Source organism: Aricia agestis, chromosome 2 (genome assembly GCF_905147365.1).
Source record: "Aricia agestis chromosome 2, ilAriAges1.1, whole genome shotgun sequence".
Taxonomy (NCBI): Eukaryota; Metazoa; Arthropoda; class Insecta; order Lepidoptera; family Lycaenidae; genus Aricia; species Aricia agestis.
The window spans coordinates 5,571,353-5,596,740 of record NC_056407.1 but is presented as its reverse complement, the minus strand read 5'-3'; the positions used below and the strand labels follow the sequence as shown (position 1 = coordinate 5,596,740).

The 25,388-nt window shown below is 34.8% G+C and overlaps 1 protein-coding gene across 1 annotated transcript in view; it reads left to right on the top strand.

The window, feature by feature from the left end:
- The window catches only part of LOC121737439 (homeobox protein invected-like), a 67,638-nt gene that overhangs the window by 8,210 nt on the left and 34,040 nt on the right, over positions 1-25,388 (top strand). Inside the window, exons 2-3 of the mRNA XM_042129121.1 lie at positions 17,589-18,624; positions 20,482-20,559. Of these exons, the coding sequence (XP_041985055.1) occupies positions 17,610-18,624; positions 20,482-20,559 (1,093 nt within the window). The 5' untranslated portion in view covers positions 17,589-17,609. The remainder of the gene's footprint in view (positions 1-17,588; positions 18,625-20,481; positions 20,560-25,388) is intronic.

Here is a 25,388-nt window from a genome sequence, read left to right as displayed (position 1 = left end):
TAATTAGCACCTCGTAAAGAATTTTAATTAAGAAAACCTATTATTCTCACTTTGATACGAGTATAATTAGTTGTTGGAATATATTATATATATTACGATGCTATGTTTTTGTTATTCATATTTTAGGGAACATGATTTTATTTCACTGTTAACAAGAACTTACCTACTTCGTTCGCCTCGGCTCTTATATTTTGTTTATTCTACGATATTGATTAATATACATCTCATTAATTATGAATGTGGTGACTATTCATCGGTGTACATTAATTTTTATTATTATTTTAAATACCTATATTTAGTTTTATCAAGTGCAATTTTACTCATCATATAAATTATATTGAAGTTAAGTAAATTTTCAGTACAGAAGTAGTTTTAATAAACTTAATCTACAGGTTTTCAGTAGTTCAGGTAGTGGACAGCCAAACATTGTTATTTGAAGTATCAACGTATTTTTTACTAAATCACTGGCATTATATTATGTTGTTTTACCATATAAATATTTTGATAGGATATTGTCCATTGTCCACAACTTCTGTCGCACGGAAAATATGCCTCGCGCGTCCCGTACATTTTATTGTAAGGAAAATGAATCGGTCTTTTCCCTGGAGCCAGAGTCAGCATTTTTTAATGATATCTATAGTTATAATTAGGGCATCGAGACCGGGTTTTCCCGAAACCCGAAAACCCGGGTAAACCAGGGTTTTGGGGATCATGAAAAAACCCGGGTTTCAAATAATGGAACCCGGGTTTTTCGAGCTTTTCTTTTTTTCGTTTTTTTTGATAATTATTAAACCAGACCTGATTTAATGGTATTTATAACAAACTAATATATAAATTATTTATTATTTTATAACATATTGTATAGGTTTAATTATTTATATTGGTCATAATTAAATAATTAAATAAAATATAATATTTTTAAGGAAAAGTTTCGTTTTAGGATCATTAAAGACTAATTGTCATAAAAATATTTATTAATAATAATTAATAATACATATTTTAAAAAACTTACCAAAACTATTCAATGTAAAAAAGCCAAGTCTCTTGAAACAATCTATCCTTCGCAAAAAGTTTTCAAATTTCATAGAAGCATAGTCTTGTTAAACTTATTTTATAGTTTTCAATCAAAATTCAGTGATTGACTACAGTTTTGTTTATTATGTGATCAAAGGCTTACAAAATATAGTGTAGATAGTTTCAAAGGGTTCTAACTTCTAAGTCTGCTGAAAGTATCATAGACTTTTGATGATGGGCAAGTCAGCCACTTGGTGATAAAACGTTGAAATTTGTATGGACCGTTGGCGATAAAATACACCCATCAACAAAGAATATCTAAAAACCTGTCAGGAAAAGACAGCGTATGGAACAATGATAGCTTATTTTTTAATATTTAATAAAACATAATATTAATAAAACACTTTTCGGAATTTTATCGTTTATAAAGCAATCACAGGTATCTACAGTCACAAAAAATCAATAATAAGTCAACAAATCTTTATTTCGTTTCATAAACTGAAAATTTTATTCAAATGATGTATTTTTATTGCTGATTGTTAAATTAATAGTAATAATTTATACTGATCGATGTTTGGCTGCATACAGTATTTTTACAAAAAATATTTACTGTGTCCTGCTACGGTATGACAACCAGTCTTCTTTGCAATTTAAAGTCATTATTTTCAGTCGTCTAACTTACTAAAAACACTTGAAGGTTTTTGTTTGTCGTTATGCTTTTTGTCATTATTTGTTATATTCACAACATAACAAAAAGCGACAATATTAAGACAACGCAATCAGTAAAAAGGTTCCAGAAGAGCAACCAGCCGCTAGAAACTGACAAAACCATACCAAGGAGTTTCCATCAAGTATATTTTGAATCCGTATTTTTGTATTGCGGTCTGACGAATGCAGCAGATTGCTTTTTGGTGGTTGAGAGACTGATATTGGTAACACATAATAGGACGAATGATGGCTTTCTTTAGCCGGCCGTGAATGTCATACTCACTACGGAATTATTAAAACATGTGATTTTAGTGAATGGAGATAAAATATAACAAGCGGAGTTTTTATCAGCACCAGCGCCAGAGACAATTTCTTGTGTATGACAGCATGCCACCATGGTTAATCTTCCAAATTCATTAAAAGCAACATTCCGCATTTGCCATAATATTATGGTCTAGTCTGATTAATTATATGGTAATCTGACATGAATTTTGTCCATTGTGACTAGAACTAATGACTACAAAAAGCTTTGAGGTGTAGTGTGATGTAAGATTTTTCAGTAAGATTTTCCAGTTTGTTGGATAACCTTAAATTGCAAAGAATATTCGGCTTCATACCGTAGCAAGGCAGACAAAAGGCAATTTCAAGTAAAAACTAGACACAAAAATTTAATTACAGGTATACTATCAATTAGGACCAAATAATTATTAATAACGTGACAATCAGCAATAAAAATGTAAAAGATTAAATAAAGATTTGTTGGCATACGTTTTATATTTAAGGTCATTCTTCCATTTACTTTTGATACTTCCATTTACATTAATTTTTGATAGATTTTTATATATTTCATAAAATACAAAAACATTTAATAATATAATTATGTAATTTGGAGGTGAAGCTTGTTGTAACACTTAATCTTGGCCTGAAAATCTTAATCCCTAGCTTTGATAAGATCCAATATATATAATAAGAGAGGTAAATAGTCGCTTTTTTTAAAGTATGTGACCGCACACTATGGTATTTAAATAGTATTTTACTGGAAAGGTGTTGGCAATTGCTGAAAATCATATTTAAAGTATTTTCGCTTCGTTAATCTTTGAATTTTAAGATACCCCGAAAAAACACGAAAAACCCGGGTACCCGGGTTTCTAAAATTGGGTCCGGGTTTCGATGCCCTAGTTATAATATGAGCATTGAGCAATAAAGTTATATAATTAGATTTGATGGAAAAAGTCGTGAAGTCTTTTTTTTATGAAATAAAGGGGGCAAACGAACAAACGGGTCACCTGATAGAAAGCAACTTCCGTCGCCCATGGACACTCGCAGCATCAGAAGAGCTGCAGGTGCGTTGCCGGCCTTCTAAGGGGTAATAGGGGAGGGTAGGGAAGGGAATAGGGGAAGGTACGGAAGGGAATAGGGGAGGGTACGGAAGGAAATAGGGGAGGGTAGGGAAAGGAAAAGGGTAGGGGATTGGGCCTCCGGTAAACTCACTTACTCGGCGAAACACAGCGGAAGCGCTGTTTCACGCCGGTTTTCTGTGAGGATGTGGTATTTCTCCGGTCGAGCCGGCCCATTCGTGCCGAAGCATGGCTCTCCCACGTCAAAAAGTCTCTAAATAATATTCAAAATGTCTATTGGATTAATAAAATTGCGTTTTATGACCTTATATAAAAATGGTTTGTGACTTTAATAATAGCAAGTAATTTAATTGGAACATTTCATTGGCTGGGATGCGGGTAGAAGGGGAAAATGATTAATGGGCCAATGCACTCTATCACTATTATAGAGCCTATCCCACGATTCGGGAATTAAATGTCTGGTCTAGGAAATAAAGGGTTTTGAAACAAAGGAAAGATTGGTATTGATGTATGTTTCTTTTCAACGAAGAGGCTCAAAAATCTACAAATATTTACTACTACTAGTAGTACTAGTTACCTAATACCTATTAGTCTAAGCGATAAGTTGAGAATGGCGAAATATAGAGATAAGGGTCATAAAAATACGTGCGATAGCTCATTAGATTCGGGAAAACGTCAAGAAAAATGTATCGGAAGCGTGTATTAGCACACAAAAAATTGCAAAAGTTAGAAGCAAATTAGGTTGCAAAAAAAAGGTATTATGTTTTTGTTAAAAACTCCGAGACTATTAACATTTAAGAAATTAAAAAAAAAAGATTCTTAAAGAAGAGGAAATTTCCATAAAAATATCCCAACTTCCGGAATTCTATCTCTATTATTTATAATTTTAATTTAACGCTGAAAGTTTTTAGTTACTCGTAATACCTGTCCTTCATTGATATGAAATCAATTACGTGATAATAAATGAAACAACTTTTTTTTGACAATATTACGTGGATTTCTAGTTTTTTGTTCAAGTTAAAAAATGATTATAAACAAAGTATGAAATTTTTTTAAACTTTTATGGCGTGATCTTGTTAAGTATGTTTACATAAAGGGCTCCACGAAGTGAAAAATTTTACGAAAATTATTTAAACGTTTTCTTTAAAGTACAATGAGGACGGAAGTTCGAAAAAATTTCGTTAGTTAACATTTGTCTAATTTGTTGAAAAATTAACTTTAAGTTAAATTCCCAACGGAAGCAAATTCTTTGAAGTGTTCGGAATACACCATAAGTTTTTGAAAATTTTAAATTAATATTTAATACCTTTAAAAAAATAATCAGTGTGACGTGCTTGGTTTTGAAGCCACGCGCGCTACCTAAAAATGCCGCGCGGAGGATTACTTTCAGCGTTAAATTAAAATTATAAATAATAGAGATAGATTTCCTGGAGTTTTTTAAGGAAATTTCCTCTATTTTAAGAATCTTTTTTTTTTAAATTTCTTAAATGTTAATAGTTTCGGAGTTTTTAACAAAAAACATAATACCTTTTTTTTTTGCAACCTAATTTGCTTCTAACTTTTGCAATTTTTTGCGTGCTAATACACGCTTCCGATACATTTTTCTAGACGTCTTCCCAAATCTAATGAGCTATCGCACGTATTTTTATGACCCTTATCTCTATATTTCGCCATTCTCAACTTATCGCTTAGACTTACTATTATTTTATTAACATATTGCATAGGCAAAAACCACAGGATGATAGAATATAAAGATTGAAAGAATCATTACGAACCGAAGATTTGATGTATCTCTCAATCATTTTTTGCAAAAAAATACCAGTAATTGTTTGTTTGTTATTTCAATAACAAGTCAGGCGTAGTAAGTTACAATCAACAGAGCAAACATAATTGTTAATTTTGCTTTAGTGTTTTATTTAACGTTTGTTAAATTATGACTATTTATTTGATTACTCCTGCAATTTCGTTGCCCAAAATTTGTTCATCGCGCGGGAACCGTATATTTTTTCCGGAATATAAAGCATCCTTAGCAAGTGGTCTTTAGGTTTAAGACATTTATTTTCTCATAAGCCTTTCCCGGTACTCAAAGTATTTCCATACTAAATTTCAGCAAAATCGGTTCAGCGGTTTGGACGTAGAAAAGTAACAGACAGACAGACTGACACGCTTTCGCATATAATAATATTATTATGGATTACACATAATACAGCACTGTCACATAATACGGTCTATTTAACAGTAAGCATGCAATAAATATTTTGTTCACACTTCATTCTAGATTTATACACAAATCAATGCATTAGATATTCCTTTTACGCTTTATACTGTGATTAAATAAACCAATACCAAAATAACAATAATCTCTATTTGTAATTAATTAAATAATTAATGACTTTTTCAAGAATAATCGAGGACATGAGTGGATGAAGTGCGTAACTAACAATTTCAGGATGATTTTGTCTAAACCGGTCGTGTAAAACTTAAATTGTAAATGAAAAGTGTATAATATTTATTACCATCGTTTTTTTTAATATATGATGTCTTTAAGGCCTAGAAAATCAATTGGAATAAAAAAAATGTGGATTCTATGTATAGCCAGATATTTTATAGCTAGACGATGAATTAGATAAGTTACAAGTTTTGTTCAAATTATAAGAGAAATAATCAGCCAAGTGCGAGTCGGACTCGCGCACGAAGGGTTCCGTACCGAAAAAGAGCAAAAATAGGCAAAAATTGTGTTTTTTGTATGGGAGCCCCCCTCAATTTTTCTTTTGTTTTAATACTATTATCGATTATTAAATTACACATACAATCAAGGGTTGTTTTGAAAATTTCAAGAGTCTAATTGTTACCATTATTGAAATCGAGCAAAAAAGGCTAAAAAATCTCGTTTGTTGTATGCGTCCTCTTAATTGTTAATTTTATTTTGTTTTTAGTATTTGTTGTTATAGCGGCAACAGAAATACACAATCTGTGAAAATTTCAGAAGTTTAGCTATAGCGGTTTTTGAGATACAGCCTGGACACAGACAGACGAACAGACATCGAAGTCTCAATAATAGGGTCCCGTTTTTACCCTTTGGGTACGGAACCCTAAAAATAAGTAATATCTCTTACTGCCGCAATCAGTTATCAGAGACGAATATTACATATAATTACTAGCTGTCCCGGCAAACGTTGTTTTGCTTTATAAAGTATTTTGCCCATATTATTTTATTGAAGTGACTAAATAAGTATGTCACCATGGCAACGACCATCGCGTCTATCCCGACGCACAAACAATGGTCGCCGTCAGTCTCGAGTTGTAATAATTTGCTATTTTTATTAAACAAACGCATGTGCGTTTGTTTAATAAACATCATTGATATGTATCAATATAAAAAGTACCCAGTAGCCGACTCTCAGACCTACTGAATATGCATATAAGCCCGGCCGCACATTGTCCGAAATTTCTGATCAGAAACAGTTGAACGTCCGCGCTGTCTCTTACATTTTGTACTGAGCCGAGTAAGCTCGAACTCGCCGGAAGGTATTTCGGATAGTGTGCGGAATTCAACTGTTTCTGATCAGAATTCGGACAATGTACGGCCGGGCTAAAGGTAAAAATCAGTATAAAGCCGTTTTGGAGGAGTACGGTGACTAACATTGTGACACGAGAATTTTATATTCTTATTCCCAAATTTTATATATAAGAAGATTACCTGTAGGCTGTAATCAATGATATTCTACTTATACAGATCTGTTACGTTCATACTATTTTCCGGCTTAAATCTCTTCCGAACAACATTGACAAATTTGACAGATAAGTGAAACAAAAGATACGAAATGGCATTTACATAAAAGAAACAGACTTAATAAAAGACGACCCAAATGGGTCGTATTTGAAGCTTCACAACGCGCGCGGTAGTAACATATCTGCTTTGAGTTTTTTATTATTATATCATTGCCTGTAGTTAAATGAAGATTTTGACAGAAGTCAGAAACCCCATATATTATCTGTCAAACTCTTCATTAATCGAAGTTTCAACATTATTAAATGTCTCTGATTGCGGCATATAGGTTGTTACCAGTTACCGGATTCATCCACTCAAGTCTTCAATTTAGATTTAACATATAAACCGTGTAAAGTGGCGCGGGTAGTGGAGCGCGGCCCGGCATGTATGGGCATAATAAGTTTGTTTTAACATAGTATGTTAGTCACGGTTGATCGCGCACTATAAATTGATCGTATCTGACGGTTCAAAGCGTTGACATGATTTTTTGTTATCAGTTACCCGCGTTCCATTTGATGTTAAAAACGATTAAAACGCTAAAAATAGGAGACATTTTGAGCGTTTTGATCGTTTTTAACTTCAAATGGAACGCGGGGTTATTATCGTTATTATCACCTTAGCTTTGTTTAGGGTAGTTTGCACCAACTTACTTTAAATATAACTACAATACAAAATGTCAAACCTTTGGTTAAAGTCAATAATCGGCCAAGTGCGAGTCGGACTCGTGCACAAAGGGTTCCGTACCGTTATAGAGCAAAAATGGCCAAAAATTGTTTTTTGTATGGGATATTTATTTATATTATTTAAATACTATTATTAATTATTAAAGTACACATAATATATCTTAGGCCTTTGTGAAAATTTCAAGTGCCTACCTGTTGCCATTATTGATATCGAGCAAAAAAGGCCAAAAAATCACGTTTGTTGTATGGGATCCCCCTTAAATATTAATATTATTTTGTTTTTAGTATTTGTTGTTATAGCGGCAACAGATATACACAATCTGTGAAAATTTCAGATGTCTAGCTATAGCGGTCCTTGAGTTACAGCCGTGGCGACAGACAGACGGACAGACAACGAAGCCTTAGTAATAGGACTAATAGGGTCCCGTTTTTACCCTTTGGGTACGGAACCCTAAAAATGGACGCCATATTTAACCATAACCATAGAGCTCGATAAGGCTTAAATGCACGTGGCGAAAAAAGGAACTAACGCTATCATCATATAAAAACGCCATTTTTGACATTTTTACTTTACCAGCAGCGCCCCCACCCACGTTCATTTAAAGCCTTGTCGGACCAACAATGTCTTCTGTCAAATTCTGTGGTCAAAGTTAAGGTTAAAGTTAAATTAGCCTTAACTATAACCATAACTTTGACCATAACTTTAACTTTAACCACGCCTCTGGTGCAACCCACCCTTAGAGTTTAGACTTAAGAGTCAGCTTACACTGACTGCCGCACTCAGGTACTAATATTAAGGGCCTGTTTCACCACTTCCTGATAAGGCTATCCACCAATTAACTTGACACATCAAGTATGGAGAATCTGTCAAAAAAGTTGTGAATAGCCTATTAGGCACTTTATCATACATTTGTGAATAGCCTATTAGACACTTATCTAGCGCCAGCCTTCACTGTGCGAAACTCGCAACTCGCAAGGAATCGCAAGTGCGTTGTAGAGAATGCAGATGTAAGTATAGCTTATGAGCTAAAGATTAAAATTTTGTTTCATAGATGCAGAACGTGTCATTTGGAAGTTGGAAATTTTTGCTTAGTGGCATTTTAAGGGTCTTTTGAATGGCTTGAATTTAACGTGGGTTTGAATGGCTTGAATTTAACGTGGGTTTGAATGGCTTGAATTTAACGTTAAATTTAACTTACATGAAGATTTTTCAGTTGCACATCGTAGGCCGAGTAGTCCTAATCTTTGAAGTAGCCTTAAAACAACCCCAGTGAATCTGTTGATATTATTTTTTTCTCAACAAGTGATACACCAGGTTTGTACTGTAGACGTAGAGAACGCGTTGTGGCCATATCCAGTTTTCCACTATACCATCGTATTACCTTGAAATACGGTTTAAAAGTGGTAAACCAGATCTTTCTTAGACTATAATAAGTCTCGGTTATTATGCTAGTTCTAATACAACCAATTAGTTGTAAGAATGCCATAAAAATCTAGCGGTGGTATGCAGCACAAGTGCTTATTCATTATTTATAGTGTAAAAAACGTATTAGATAATTGATTAAGTTTATAAAAGCAGTATTATTTGTCATTGAGACATTTTCCCAGAACCATATCGGTAACCAAACTTGTGTTGGCCTCTTTTCCAATCGATCGTCATCAGACTAAACATTTTGGGTGTTAAAACTATCCTTTACTGCGTGAAGAGGTAATCGACAGACTGACACATTTATGTATGGATGAGGTAAAACTTAAAGTTCAGGTTATTTTTATTGCACAATAAACCAGTAAGGTAATTGCATCCAATTGAGCTCAGCAAAAACATCAATAATTGTTGAATTCCGGTCGTCACCTGAATTGTCTCTCGGTTCATTCACTCGACTATTTTAAAATTAAGTCAACGCATTAAATGAAAACATAAATAAACCCATAAGGCAACAGTAGTTCATGCGCCGAGTGATTTTTTTATCAAACTTTTCACACGACCACTGCACAATCGATAACGTTGGCAGAGTAGACAGAATTATAAAGTATGCCGACTTAGAACTGATGTTGAAATTTTTACATTTGACGTATTATGACGAAAATCGTCGCTGGGGTTGTTAACTTGTTACCTGCGAATTTAAAACTATGACATATTCGCTGGACGTGTTCCTCTTTGGTCGTATTGTTGTTTGTGTTTTGGCACATGCGATTAAAATTGTCAGAATCCAATTTTGAAATCTTTTTTATAAATTATATCAGCCAGCGCGAGGCACATTCCGTTCATAATCCTAGTGAAACCCGACGAATTTGACAGATATTGAAACCTGTCCGTTTCTTTGCAGTGAACTACTGGTAGTTATGTCTATTGTGACGTTGGTCCTTATATGTGTTGCTAGGGCTGCCGGGTCTTGTAGTATCCGGACAAACCGGCGAAAAATAAACGGGGATAACATTTTAAAGAGCTTAATTCGATTCTCAACAACACTACTGAAGCAATTTTTATGTTATTTGGCACAGATAGTGTATAGATCACGTGAGACATAGGCTGTTTATTTGCGGGAAATGTACGATTTTCGTGAAATTCCTAATTTACGCGTGCGAAGCCGCACGGAACGTCTAGTATCTTTATATAGAAGTCAACAAGAGCCGGACTTATATACTAAAAGGCCGGACTCGCTATAAAAACCCTGTCTGTGTCCGCCTTTATCCGGACTGGCAACACTGCGTATAACAGTAGAGACTATAGTTGATGACCCTAGAATACGTGACATGAAAATTGTATGTATACGCACAGTATACAGTATATTTTTTCTTATACAGGCAAAGGTGTTAATAAACTTATACGGCGAGGGGGAAATTAATATTCAGAACACGCAATTAGTTTTACTAAGAAGGAATACATGGGAATATTGGCATAATGTGTCTTTTTATGCGACGTATGCTTTTTGCAGACACAATATATGACTCAATAGAATCCTAAATGGGCATTAAATAGGCAGTAAGTTATTGGGTTTTTCACCACGTACGGCCATGATGGGTAACTATGATTGCTGACATGATTGTGAAGTTTGTGCATGCACAGTAACGTTGGGTTGCACCAGAGGCGTGGTTAAAGTTATGGTCAAAGTTATGGTTATAGTTAAGGCTAATTTAACTTTAACCTTAACTGTGACCACAGAATTTGACAGAAGACGTTGCTGGTTCGATAAGGCTTTATAAGAATATAAGCACGTGGGCGGGGGCGCTACTGGTAAACGAAAACTGTCAAAAATGGTGTTTTTGTATGATGACAGCGTTATTTCCTTTTTTCGCCACGTGCATTTAAAGCCTTGTCGAGCTCTATGGTTATGGTTAAATATTATGGCGTCTTGATGGCGTCCATTTTTAACTTTAACAAAAGATTTGGCATTTTGCATTGTAGTTAAAGTTATAGTTAAAGTTACATTTATAGTTAAAGTAAGTTGGTGCAACCCACCTTAATTGTCGTGGATCATGTCACGGCGAATATTTTTCTCTACATGTTCGTAATAAAACTTTTTTCTGTCAAACTCTTAATCAGTCTTCATTAAAGTTAAGTAATAATTAAATGATTTCGGGCGTTAGTAATAGTTATTAAATATAGTATAGTAGACAGTTTAACGCTTCCAATTAGCATTAACATTTCTATTATATTAATCAAAGTTCACGCACAATGGAAATACACATTAAACAATGCGAATTGTTAATTTTATATGGCGATAGAATAATATAAAAATTCTTTTATGGATGAAGCATGGACGATATTAAAAAAATATTGAACTATGCAGCATGATTGCACATTCGCGTCATAATGTACAAAGATGGTAACATATTAGATAAATCTATTTACTATAAAATCTAATCAATTGGGACTGATAACGATCTGACATTACGATCCTTATAAGATTGTTAGACGTTAACACGTCGGCCATACTTTGTGCAATAAATAAAAAATATATTCTGTCACATTGACATTTTGTTCGCGCCTCGTTCGCGCCTTTGTCGATGGTGACAAGTTAGGATTCCGTAAGCCGAGAACGGGTCCAGAAACAAAATATTGCGCATATTTCAACACTTCCTAAGGGTGGGTTGCACCAACTTACTTTAACAATAACTGTAACTTTAACTACAATGCAAAATGTCAAATCTTTGGTGAAATTAAAAATGGACGCCATATTTAACCATAACCATAGACCATTCTCCGGTTTGGCATTATTTGCCTAATTACCGTAACCTTTTTTTTTTCTTCGTTGATTTGACTTAGACACATTGAAATATTAAAGAAATGAAAGATACGGACACAATAATAAATGTGAGATGTAACAGTTAATTAAAGTTTTTCAGATAATGAGACTTAATTTTTTTGGGTACGGTAATTAGACAAATGTAGTGTTTTACGTAACGATACAACGACACAACGACAAAAACTAGTTTATGGCAACGTACGTAGGCCAAATTATGTAACATAAACATAATATACATAATTAAAATCTAATTTAAACATAATTTAAAATTAAAGATTACGGTAATTAGACAAGTTTGTAACCAAAGCTACGGTAATTAGATTTTCTTGTTCTTTATCGGCGGCACACTAACATTAACGACGTGGGACCGCTGATGGGCCGTGGCGCACACTAAGGAGAAGCGACCCATGCACTCGTTATGTGCCAAATCCTGGTATTTTTGGGTGGGCATCCAAAAACAGCATGTGTTACGGTAATTAGAACTTTTGATCGGACAAGAGATTATTTCATGATAACTATTTATAGGCTGGGCCTATTGAGTCGATATTTTGCAATGCGATAACCAATGTTTATAAGCGTTTAAAACCATGAATAGATTAAATTAAATATGTACGTTATAAAAATTACAAGCAAGTTTCGAGTTGGCGTGGGGACAAGTTACGGTAATTAGAAAAACATGGTTTTTGAACACGACTTGAATTAATTTAGACTGAATTACTTAAATTAGAAGCCTGTGTTTAAGTTTGTAGCTAGATACTGATGCTATTTGACTTTTAAAAATATTACATACTTGAATAAGATAATATTACAGAGTATACAAGCCAGGGACACTTAAATTTTGCTTTGAATGAACGTGGCGAAAATGGAACAAACGCTGTCATCATACAAAAACGCCATTTTTGACAGTTCTCCTTTACCAGCAGCGCCCCCGCTTACGTTCATTTCAAGCCAGCCAGCTGTCATCTGTCAAATTCTGTTTTCAAAGTTAAGGTTAAAGTTAAAGTTAGCCTTAACTATAACCATAACTTCGACTATAACTTTAACTTCAACCACGCCTCTGGTGCAACCCACCCTAAGGAATAATATACCTGAACAAGTGTCTGCAAGTAAATAACTAGACAATAATTTAAAATGTTATCAATATATGCATTACGTAGCATAATTACGTAGCATAATTAAATACAATACTATACTGTACTCGGCGAAACATGGCGGTAGCGGTCATTGACTCCCTGTCAAAAACTTGCCATATTCTTTACAAAGCTGCCATTGACAACATCTGACACTTCACTGTTAATCGCGGTTTATATAGAAAATAACAAGTTTTTGACAGGGAGTCAATGACCGCTACCGCCATGTTTCGCCGAGTACAGTATAGTGATTTGAGAGATGACCTATATAATTTAAAATATCGTTATCCAAATCTCTCTATAATATTATTACACAGTAAAAGGTTTTCCTTAGGAATAATCAGTTTTCGCCAAACATCTTAAATTGATTTCAAGATGGAGACTTAGAGCCTGTTTCACCACTTTCTGATAAAGTGCCGAACAGGCTATTCACAGTTTTTTTGACAGATTCTCCATACTTCATCTGTCAAGTTAAGTGGTGGATAGCCTATTCGGCACTTAGTCGGTTTATGTCAAGTTGAGAGTTTTTTAATGTTTGTCAGCTATGCTTCATATATATAACCCTGCTAAATAACGTAGGTCCGCCATTTGTCTATGAATCAATGTCTTATAGATATTCAGTTCCAAAGATTTCGTACAAGAACAGCTTGACGTGTATTTGCTTGAAGACGTGACTACAGACATATTTTAATACACGAGTAATGTAGCATAATATATGAATTTATCGTATAACTATATTATTTTCAGGGTTCCGTACCCAAAGGGTAAAAACGGGCCCTATTACTGAGACTTTGAATTTTCTTGAGACTTTGAAACTTCCGTCTGTATGCCTGTCTCTAGGCTAAGCTGTATCTCAAGAACTTCTGAAATTTTCATTTTTGCTCGATTTCAATAATGGCTACAGGTAGGCGCTTTCATATTTTCACAAAATATAACTTAATTGTATTTGTACTTTAATTATAAAAAAGAAAATTTTTTGCTCTATGATGTTACGGAACCCTTCGTGAGCGTGTCTGACTCGCACTTGGCCGATTTTTTCTCAAGTATTGAATATTGATTGGAAATTCCTAATTTGCTGAAGTTCAGTAATTGTATCTGCTCATGACTGCACTCCACATTTAATTGTTAGTAAGTAAGTAACACGTAAGACGAGTAATTAGATATTTCAGAAAATAATTTTGGTCTGGTATCATATCACATTGTTACAATGTTTAAAAAACAGGCCAAGTGCCAGTTGGACTCGCCCATGAAGAGTTCCGCAGCAGTAATATGATTTATTGCTATGAAATTAAAAGGTTTTTGATTTATTTTTATATTTCAATTGATTTAATGAAAGTTAAATTAAGGTTTACAATTTATGACGTATAAAAAAACTACTTGCTAGATCTCGTTCAAACTAATTTTCGTTGGTAGTTTTTATAGTAATGTAATTGAATTTTAGAATTACTTTAGATGTTAGGGGGGGGGGGGGACAAACATTTTACCATTTTGGAAGAGTCTCTCTCGCAAACTATTCAGGTCAGAAAAAAATGATATAAGAAACCTCAATATGATTTTTGAAGACCTATCCATAGATACCCCACCGCATAGGTTAGGCGAAACAGACTGACAGACAGACAGATAGACAGATAGACAGACAGACATGACGAATCTTTAAGGGTTCCGTTTTTTGACATTTGGCTACGGAACCCTATGTTTAAAGCTTTTTTAACACTTATGGATGAAGTTGGACCAACAGCCATGAGCCAGCTTGGCTCATTGGCTGGACATTTTCCGGACATTTGTATAAATTGTCCGGTGCTATAATTAACGTCCGGCTTTTCCGGACGCCCGTCAATGCTAGTCGCGGAGGCATTTTCTGCTTTTTCAATGTTTTGGCTACTCTGCAACAGCCGAAGAGTGGCGCAAGAAAAGCAACAGTATTGTTATATTATATACAGTGAGTTAGTAAATACCGTTATCCTTGAAACCATCAAATGAGCCCGTCAAAATGAACAACTTTTCTATGAGAAAATAATTATGTAATTAATAATATTATTAAAATTTAAGGGGGGCTCCCTTAGAAAAACACATTTTTTTACTATTTTTCCTCTATAATGGACAATGGTACGGAACCCTTCGTGTGCGAGTCCAGCTCGCACTTGACCGATTATTATTATAATTATTGTAAATGCAAAAGTGTTTTCTGTCTGCGTGTTTTTCTGACTGACTGAATGTTGTCTCTTCCTGATTAAACTGCTGAACCGATTTGGATGATGGATCATACCAATATTAGTGTGAAAGTGTGTCTGTCTGTGTTTCTGGTTGTCTGTCTGAACTCTGGACTGATTTACATTGGGAGACGGAAAAGAGGGTTTATACCCTAGTAAACGAATGATTCTGCTTGGAAAAGTCGAAAGCAGAAATTTTGACTTTGGTACCTTGTCTAGTTAGGAGATAAACATACAAAAAGTCCTGATCCCTCCGAGGTGAGCCCGATGGAGGGGGCCCCGGGCAATGAAGGTCCCGTTTTTTAATAATTTTTTATTTTATTTAAATTTTAATTTTCTTTATTTAAGTATAAATATAACGAAGTATTTTGTGAACATTTCAGCCTACCTTATGCCATGATAGATATCGAGCAAAAAATTGCAAAAAAAAATCAAGTTTGTTGTATGAGAGCCCCCTTAAAATATAATTTCTTTTGTTTTTCGTATTTATTGTTATAGCAGCAATAGAAATACATAATCTCTGAAAATTTCAACTCTCTAGCTATTATCGTTCTTGAGTTATAGCCGGAGACAGACAGACGGACAGACAGACGGACATACAGAAGGACAGACAGACGGACAGACAGACGGACAAACAGACGGACAGACAGGTGGACAGACAGACGGTCAGGAAGACGGACAGACATCAAAGTCTCAGTAATAGGGTCCCGTTTTTACCCTTTGGGTACGAAACCCTAAAAAACACACTTTTGAAAATCGGCCAATTTTAGAAGCTTATAGCGAGGCAATGATTGGAGATAGATACAAAGTGTAAAGAACGAAGTTATAGAGAATTTAATTAGCTTTTATTATGTAGTAGAAGAGAATTTCGTACGAAGCACCGTTTTTGATGAGTAAGCAAAAAACCAAAAAACGGGACCTTATTTGCCCCCCCCTCCCTCGGGCTCACCTCGGAGGGGTCAGGACTTTTAGTATGTTTATCTCGTAACTACTCTAAACAAAGTACCAAAGTTAAAATTTCTGCTTTCGACTTTTCCAAGCAGACCCCCATTTTGGGCATTCGTTTACTAGGCTATTTTACAGAATTTAGACTGTCAGAAATTCTGCTGCATTCAGTTTCATAGAAAAGTCCCGTTTGATTCACACGAGCGTAATTTTGTGAGTCATGATTTGTATGAAAAGATATTTACGCGACCAAAATTCTGCGACTTACAACTCACAAATTACGCTCGTTTGGCTTCACCCTAAATAGTTTTTGCTGCAAGGAAATGTAGGTTCGCGCGATTAACGAATTTGGGCGCAACAGAGTTGCGGGGCGTCTTCTGGTTAATTATAATGAAGTCAATGAACTGATACGACTTGTTGATTAGTTTCACGCCAGCCAGGCGGTCTGTTTATTGTTTTATTATATTTATCTTATTATTATATAATAGCGCAATTATAGTTAAAAGCCTCCATGATAAATCAGACACCTTAAAATTGCGAAATCGTGATATCCACACAAAAATATACATTTTCGACCTTATCTTCCCAGCTATAAAGTTAAATTATTAATCTCGAAAAGCTGGAGGATCGGATCGTCGTTTGCGGTTGGGGTGAACGTTAATAGGATGAATATAGAGTTTAAATTAGCATGTTTTTAGTGTACGTGTGAGTTTGTAAGCGCTAAGCGAAATGCTTCGTCCAAGAAGCGCGTGCTCGACGTGTGTGGTCCGCGCGCTACCGACGCGCAGTCTGCTCTACTTGCTACTTTGTTACTAGATTTTTAAATGTTTTATAAAGGACTGAAAAGGAATTTCCTTTTACACAATTTTGTATCAGCAGCTTTAGTATATAAAAAAATCCTACTTATACTTTGCAAATCTTGTAACACAAATCATGCAAGCTTACAACCCCTGCTCTTCCCTAGATGAAACAATGCATGTAAAACAACAACAGTTTATTCTTTACTCCTGTCTACATGTTTTACTTTAAAATATAGTAGAGCATACGCTTTGTCAGGTCGCGTAACCAGTTTGATCCCTAACCGCAACCACGGTTCGGATCACCTAGTGGTTATCTTGTTAGGTTGTATAAACAATATCTCATGGACGCTGACAACCAGCTTGCTCGGTTTTGACAAAATTGAAAGTGATACGCAAAACATGCCTTTTCGTTTCTTGCCTCATCAAAAATCAGCGAACTTGCCAAAAACCGGGATGAAATTTCATCCTAAAATTCCCGGAAATTATTGAGCATTTTTAAAAATCCCAAGCGTAGTAGTAATATTTTATTAGTTGTGTCCAATATTTATATGTACTCCGATACTACTATTTTGTGCAGGATCGATGTAGTCTCAACCTATGCTTGATCTGGTTCATTTTCTAACAACAGAATATCTACAATAAGAGTTCTGTTAAAGCTTAGAGGAGTAAGAGGTTTGTTTTGCTATACGACTGAATTAACAATTCATTTCCATTGTTGCAGATGGCGTAACTAACATCAACGATGGCAGCGGTCTCCTCCGCGCACATCCACGACCAGATGAAGATCCAGGACAGCGACGACGACCACGAGCCCTACTCCCCCAACCGCGACGCCTGCTCCGACTACCAGGAGGATGACAAGCAGGAGGACAAGCTAATACACTCGTCCCCCTTCTCCATACACAACGTGCTAAAGAAAGAGAGGGACAGCAATAGCCCCGATAATGTTTTCTCAACTGACAAACTATTGCAGAACACGCCCAACTTCGAGGACGCTTCCAGACACTCGGAGAGCGTCAGCCCCAGGCTGGACGACGAGACGACCGAAAGAGCGGACGTCAGCGTCGACGACAACTCCTGCTGCAGCGACGACACGGTACTGTCGGTCGGTAACGAGGCCCCGCTGTCGTTCCAGAGCGACAAAAGCAATGAATCGAATCAGAGCCTCACGTCGTTTAAGCACATTCAGACGCACCTGAATGCGATATCCCAGCTCAGTCAAAATTTAAATATGAATCAGCCGATCCTCCTCCGGCCGAATCCGATTACCCCGAGTCCTCTTATGTTTTTGAATCAGCCGATCATTTTTCAAAATCCCCTCATGAATCAGGTCGACTTGAAATCTGGATTACCTCGAATGGCACTGCCGCAGAATAACATCAACCAAATCGGTATGAATTACGCGCTGCGGAAAGAGGGGTGGAGAGGAGAGAGAGACGAGAATAGGAGAAATCAAAACTACCCACCGAGATCACCGGAGAACGAGTCGGAGAGAGACTTCATAAATCAAAGTTGCCTAAAGTTTAGTATAGACAATATTTTAAAAGCCGACTTCGGCAGGCGGATTACGGATCCTCTTATGAAACGTAAGAGTCTAAAGTCCAGGCAGTTCGAAGCGAAGTCGGCTCCTGTAAAGGAAGTGCCAGTTCCGAGTAAGGATTTAGAGGCTAGGGTACCTGAGATAAAGCCGAGCGACAAGGGAGCTATCGACCTATCGAAATCGGACGATAGTGGAAGCAATCAGTCATCGACAGCAGGTATGTCTATTTTTATTATCTGTTCTATTCAATGATGCTAAAAAGCAAACAGTAATAATATTTCGTCTATTTTTTTTACTGGACAGTGATTATTTAAATAAAAAGATGAAATTTTGTTGCAAACTAGTTACACAGTTTTAATTAATAGCGAGTGATATTTTTGTGAACAACGACAAGATGGGCAGCTGCTCTATTATTTATCTAATTGGCAAATACCTGCTCGCAATTAAGTATGTCATTCAATACAATCAACAAATCTTTGGAAAGCTGCCAGGTGGTGATTATTTTGTCAGCAACCAGTAGATTAGTCCAGTTAACTAGACAATATAGGTAGCAACTCGTAATTAAGTACAACTTAAACAATTTTTTACATTAGTAGATGTTATCAGAATCGTAAGTAGGGTCATAACCTCGACTGAGGTCATACTTAGTACTTATATCGTAGATTAAAAATGTCAAAAACAGCCACATTTTTATTTAAAAAAAAAACGAATAACACCTTTAATGGGTCTGTCGTGTACAATTTTTAGGATTCCGTAGTCAACAAGGAATAGATCATTTTTCGATTTAGGGATCCGTTAAACGGATTCCGTTTGTGAAATATTAAGTTTTAAAGTGGAAAAAATCGTTAGAGTCCATTGTTCCTTCACCAGCTAAAGGGTTGCTTCTGGAAATGTGAAAAAATTAACGGGAGTAGGAAATATGCTGAATTTGAAAGGAAAACTATCACGGCTAGGAAGACTTCATAAGTTATTGACTAATAGTCGATCAACTAAAAAAGTGTATTCGCCGAAGTATAAAGAAACTTTTCGTTCAAATTCCTTTGAAAGTAACTGAGATGATTTTGTTAGTAGTGTATATTCATTGAGCATACAAAATTTAAAAAAAAACTAGCGGTACCTACTACGGAACCCTATATTGCACGTGGCCCAACACGCACTTTGCCGGTTTTTTTATTGATGTATTGAGTGCTTTCATTAATTAAGGTATGGTGTAGACCTACTGGCATATACAACAAATACTACTTGCATCATGATTCTTCAAATATTTGTCATGATTTCTTTTTATAATACTCGTCTTATGAAAGAAAAGTTTGGAAAACAAATTATGAAAGAAATTATTTATTAATGCTCGGACTAGCGAGTAGATTCCTAAAAAGAATAGTATTTTGACAAATTGACAGAGCGAAAGATACTTAAAGTTATATTTTATTTCAACAGGTCTAGATAGAAAATGCCTGTTTTCAATAACTGCCCCTAAGGGTTACCTAACGACCATTAAGGATACCTGCAATATGTTGTCTGAGTTCTTCAGAGTCAGTCGTCAGATCTAAGAACTTAGTTGATACTTTATATTTTGTGAAAATATCTTAAGACCTACCTATCTTCATGAGCTTAAAGGACCGCTAGACTCATAACTAAGGATACTATTGGTGAAAAAAAAAGATACATACAGCCGAACGTATAACCTCCTCCTTTTTGAAAGTCGGTCAAAATGGTAATTAAATCTTGTAATGTATAGCATAAAATACCCCTAAAATACACTTAGCGTAAATGGAAGGTGTTGGTGAAAATGGGCATTTCCTAGACCTATTTCCTTTTTAACCCCCGAAAAAAAAGATAGGTGCTATAAGTTTAACGCATCTGTCTGTCTGTGTGTCTATCTGTGGCATCGTAGCATCCAAACGGGTGGACCGATTTTGATCTAGTTTTTTTGTTTGACAACTGATATTTTCAAGCGCGCTCTTAGCGTTGGTTGCTCACCGATGACGACACCGGTTGACGACATTATCGGGGGTAGTTTTTAAATTTCTTAATTTAACGTTTTTGCCATTCTAAATTCTAATATATTGTTCAGGAGCGACGGGCGGCGACGGGCCGATGGTGTGGCCGGCGTGGGTGTACTGCACCAGGTACAGCGACCGACCCAGTTCTGGTGAGTTACCCCATCCAAACTAGAATAGAGGTCCTAATTGTCTTGGAGATGATAATTACCCTTTGGAATAAGAGTTCTATCATAAAGTTATATAAATATGTATATGCCTGTGCATATAATTGTGTCGTGTCATATAAATGATCCTGTGATCATTAATATGACACGACGGTAGAATAGACAAAGTGACCAAACTCATATTCATTCATTTTTATACTGCGGCTTTGCTAAGTCCCAACAAAGGACCAATAACACAATGGCTGAGCATTTCACGAATCACAAGCGCGGAGCGCCCAATAATACATTCCGTGTAAAGCTATTGACAGCTATACACGGTAGCGACAAATATTTCGGATAATCTATTCGTCACTTATCAATAACTAGATGACGCCCGCAACTCCATTGCGCCAAAATTCGATTATCGCGCAAGAGCCGTACATTTTTCCGGGATAAAAAGTATCCTATGTCCTTTCCCGGGCCTCCAAGCAGCTCCATACCAAATTCCAGCAAAATCAGTGCAGTGGTTTGGGCGTGAAGATGTAACAGACAGACGGACAAACAGAAACGCTTTCGCATTTATTTAATATTAAGTATGGAAGTATGGATTGTCAAATAGGGTCTTTAACTTTAAATAGTGCTTAAATAAAAGGTCTGAGTTCTGACTGCTAGACCGCGCCACATTAAATAGGTTTTCTTCGAACACAAAACCCTACTCGTCACAGTGTTGGCCACTTATCAAGGAGCAGCATGCTTGTTTGCTCACTCATGAAAATTTCGCTTACACTGAGCTTTATTACAAGGGCACAAGCTACTGAATCCCCCGGTCGATTTTGCGAATGTGCGGTGGGCTGAAAGGAGTAATAATTCGAACCGCGAAGGGATGTCATTCGAGATAAGGGAGGCGTTACCCTGTTTATTTTACACAAGGGTAATATTGTTATGATTTTACGAGGGGCTGAGGGGATAACGAGATTTAATAGATTATGTCCCGGGAAATTGTTTAGCAATGAGGGTGGCGAGTTAACGGAGAGAATTAGGCGATAATCGTGTTTGTCATAGGTTGGTTAACTCTAATAAACTATTCAATTTATTATAAAATAAAAAAAAATAAAAAAAATAGCCTTTATTCTATTACCAGTAATTGTTACAAAGATTACATGCATACATTAGTTATTATTGATACTATTCGGATTAAAATATATTACATTACAATTTATTGGTTACATTAAAAACATTTCATTTTAAATAAAAATAAAATAATAATAATAATTTTATAAGTAATTAAAATAACTATATATCATTTGTTTCTATATATAGCATTTTCAAAATAATTTAATTTATTGTAAAGATATTATTTTCATAAGATAACATAATTTTTAATTTTATTATTATTAAAATACAATTCGGTTTAAATTACATTAAATTGATTTCATTAAAAAATATTTCATTATAAATTAATTTAAGCATCATTTATTAAATATTTAATTTAACTATAGCAATTGTTTTACATATACATATTTATTATTATTAATACTATTCGGTTTAACTTATAATAACTTGATTTCTAAGTATTTTAACATATTTTATAAAAACATTTCATTATAAATTAATTAAAGCATCATTTACTAAATATTTAATTTAACTATAGCAATTGTTTTACATATACATATTTATTATTATGAGTACTATTCGGTTTAACTTATAATAACTTGATTCCATTAAAAACATTTCATTACAAATTAATTAAAGCATCATTTACTAAATATTTAATATAACTAAGTATATCATTTGTTTTAAATTACATTTCAGATGTCTGCCGTTACTTTTAACAAATTAATTTCAGTATTTATTGCAGTAGTTATATTCATATCACTGTTCCATTTAATCTCATATTACATTAAATTTATTAATTATAAATTATAATCAATAAATCAATGCAACACTCAACCAAACAACACAATGACATAATATGGTTATTTTGCATGCAAAGTATACAATATTACTTAATCTAACATTCCATTTTCTATTTGTTTTAATCTACTTATAATCTATTTAGGTAATAGTCGCCTCTTTGGCGTAGGCCTCCCCCAATATCTTCCACTTCTGTCTATCTCTAGCTACTCTCATCCAGTCCTCTCCAACTTTTTGTGTAAATATATCTCGCCATCGTGTTTTCTGTCGTCCTCTATTTCTCTTATTCTCTCTAGGGAGCCACTCCATTATTCAATTTATTACTAAACATTAAAAAACTAAATAGAACTAAATGGAAGACCCTGGGGGAGGCCTTAGACCAGCAGTGGGACAGCATAGGCTAATTTAAAAAATATATCTTCAAAATTAAGAAGTTATAATTTAATCCAACTAAGGCCCTGTTTCACGATCTATTTAGATTTGTGACAGATATAATTTATCCGAATGTTTTTCGCTGCTTGCTCTATATCAGTGTTTTTAAACCTGTGGGTCGCAGCCCCGGTTTTGTAGGGTCGCCAGAGGTTGAGAGAACTACATATTTCAGTAAAAAAACAATAAAATTAAAAATGTAGATATATTAAGTAGATGAATTTTATACGTGATTAAAAAAGCATAATATTTTTTCATGCCATGGTCACATCATTACATTAAGTACTTTATATTTTAAGAAATTGTGCTAATGATCTTAATCTGCTAAAGCTTTTAATCCAACATCCAAACAAAAACTTTTTCCACCTCAATAACATCTCCCTCTGTTGCAAGTGATTTTGTAAATCTACAGAAATGATCTTGTGTGTTTGGTGTGAACGGGAAAATCCGTGAAAACTTCCCCGAGTGAGGGTGATTTCCCCCTACACTTGTTTTACAAGTCACCGATAATATCCATTAGGCTAGGGATGTAGCTTATCTCACAGAAATAGTGATGTGACATTGAACTAAAAGTTGCCGATAATTTTTATCGATAATTTATCTTTTTTTGTTTTATGTTTTTTGTTTTCTTGTGTTGCTGTCTGTCTTTTCACGCTTAAGCGGCTTAACTGATTTATATTAAATTTGTCGGTACAACTTGCCAAGACACTTTGAGCAATGGCAAAGAACAAAATATAGTTTTTGTAACGGAAAAATGTACGGGTTTCGCGCAGTAAACAAACGGTGCAATGAAGATGCGGACGTCATCTAGTAGTATTTTATAAATAGTCTACAATATTTTTAGTTCAATCCGTCAATTTAACGTGGGAAAGCCATGCTTCGGTACGAATGGGCCGGCTCGACCGGAGAAATACCACGTTCTCACAGAAAACCGGCGTGAAACAGCGCTTGCGCTGTGTTTCGTCAAGTGAGTGAGTTTACCGGAGGCCCTTCCCTACCCTCCCCTACTCCATTCCCTTCCCATTCTTACCCTCCCCTATTACCCTATTCCCTCTTAAAAGGCCGGCAACGTACCTGCAGCTCTTCTGATTCTGTGAGTGTCCATGGGCGACGGAAGTTGCTTTCCATCAGGTGACCCGTTTGCTCGTTTGCCCCCTTATTTTTATAAAAAAATTAAGAACAAAACTAAACGTCAACAAACTTATAAAAGAATAATGAACTCACGATGTCAGTGATTAATATGATTAATTACATTGTGCGAGCCCTTATGTGCAGAGCCCAGAGGTAAACAACCTAGGCAGTATGAATGGTTTGTTCTAGGTACCGTATACCAAATTTGGAATAATTACACTCAACCTGGAAGCTAACCCTTTTTATGCGGGGTACTTAGTATAGTAACGTTTTAAAGTTTCTACAGAATAATCATTGTTAGTTGTAGCTGGCAAGAGACATCCATTTGATTATATAGAGTTACTAAGTTATCACGATTACAAAGATATTTTATTATTATTTTACTATTTTATTATTAAGCACTACTGTGGACAAATAAATTCTTTGTTAATTTTTTTTACAAGCGTCTTCTTAATTTAAAATATTATTTTATTTCATTTAAAGAACAATGAATTATTTATACTTATTAGATTGACAACAATTTCGGCACATTTTGGGTTAAATTTTATGTACATTTTCGAATGTTTAATGAATTGCTTGTGAACCTTTACAAAATGTCAAAATTATGATTGAAATCATTATGTTTCTTGTCTACATTTTATTAATACCGTCAATTTATTACATATTGTCGCAGTTGGAGTTTGTATATAAAATGTATTATATATTTCATTTTTATAGTCGTTTTCACACAAATTACGATAAATTTTGTCAAATATGTGTTATAAATGCACCAGAAAACACCTGATATATAAAAAATATGCTAAATAATTTGATACAATTGGTTTTGAATGTAAAACTATGTAATAAACGTTAATAAAATTAACATATTTTAATAGAATAAGATTTAAAGTATTTACCTTCCTTTTTTAATAATAAAGCTAGGTAGATAAGTACGCCTTTTTATCGATACATTTTCAGTAAGCGGCGCGGCGTAGCGCATCCCTAAAAAGCAATTTTTAAGAAACCCCCGCTCAACACCTTGTAAATATTAATGAAGTAACATCGGCTCCATGTCTAGGATTTAATTTGATTACATTTCTGTTTATTTTCAATTCTATTTCCGATATTGAATGACTCGAAATCGTAAGTGATTTTGAAATTTATTTAAAAAAGTACTTTATCTAATATCAATCAGGATTATTTAAAATAATTCATGGTTGGTCTTTCTCAGTCATTTATATTCAGTCTTTCTGTAGAATTTATGTAACATCAAAATACTAAAAGAAAAAGAGAGTTTACTTATTTTTTTCTCTGCTTTTTAGGGTTCCATACCCAAAGGGTAAAAACGGGACCCTATTACTGAGACTTCGATGTCTGTCCGT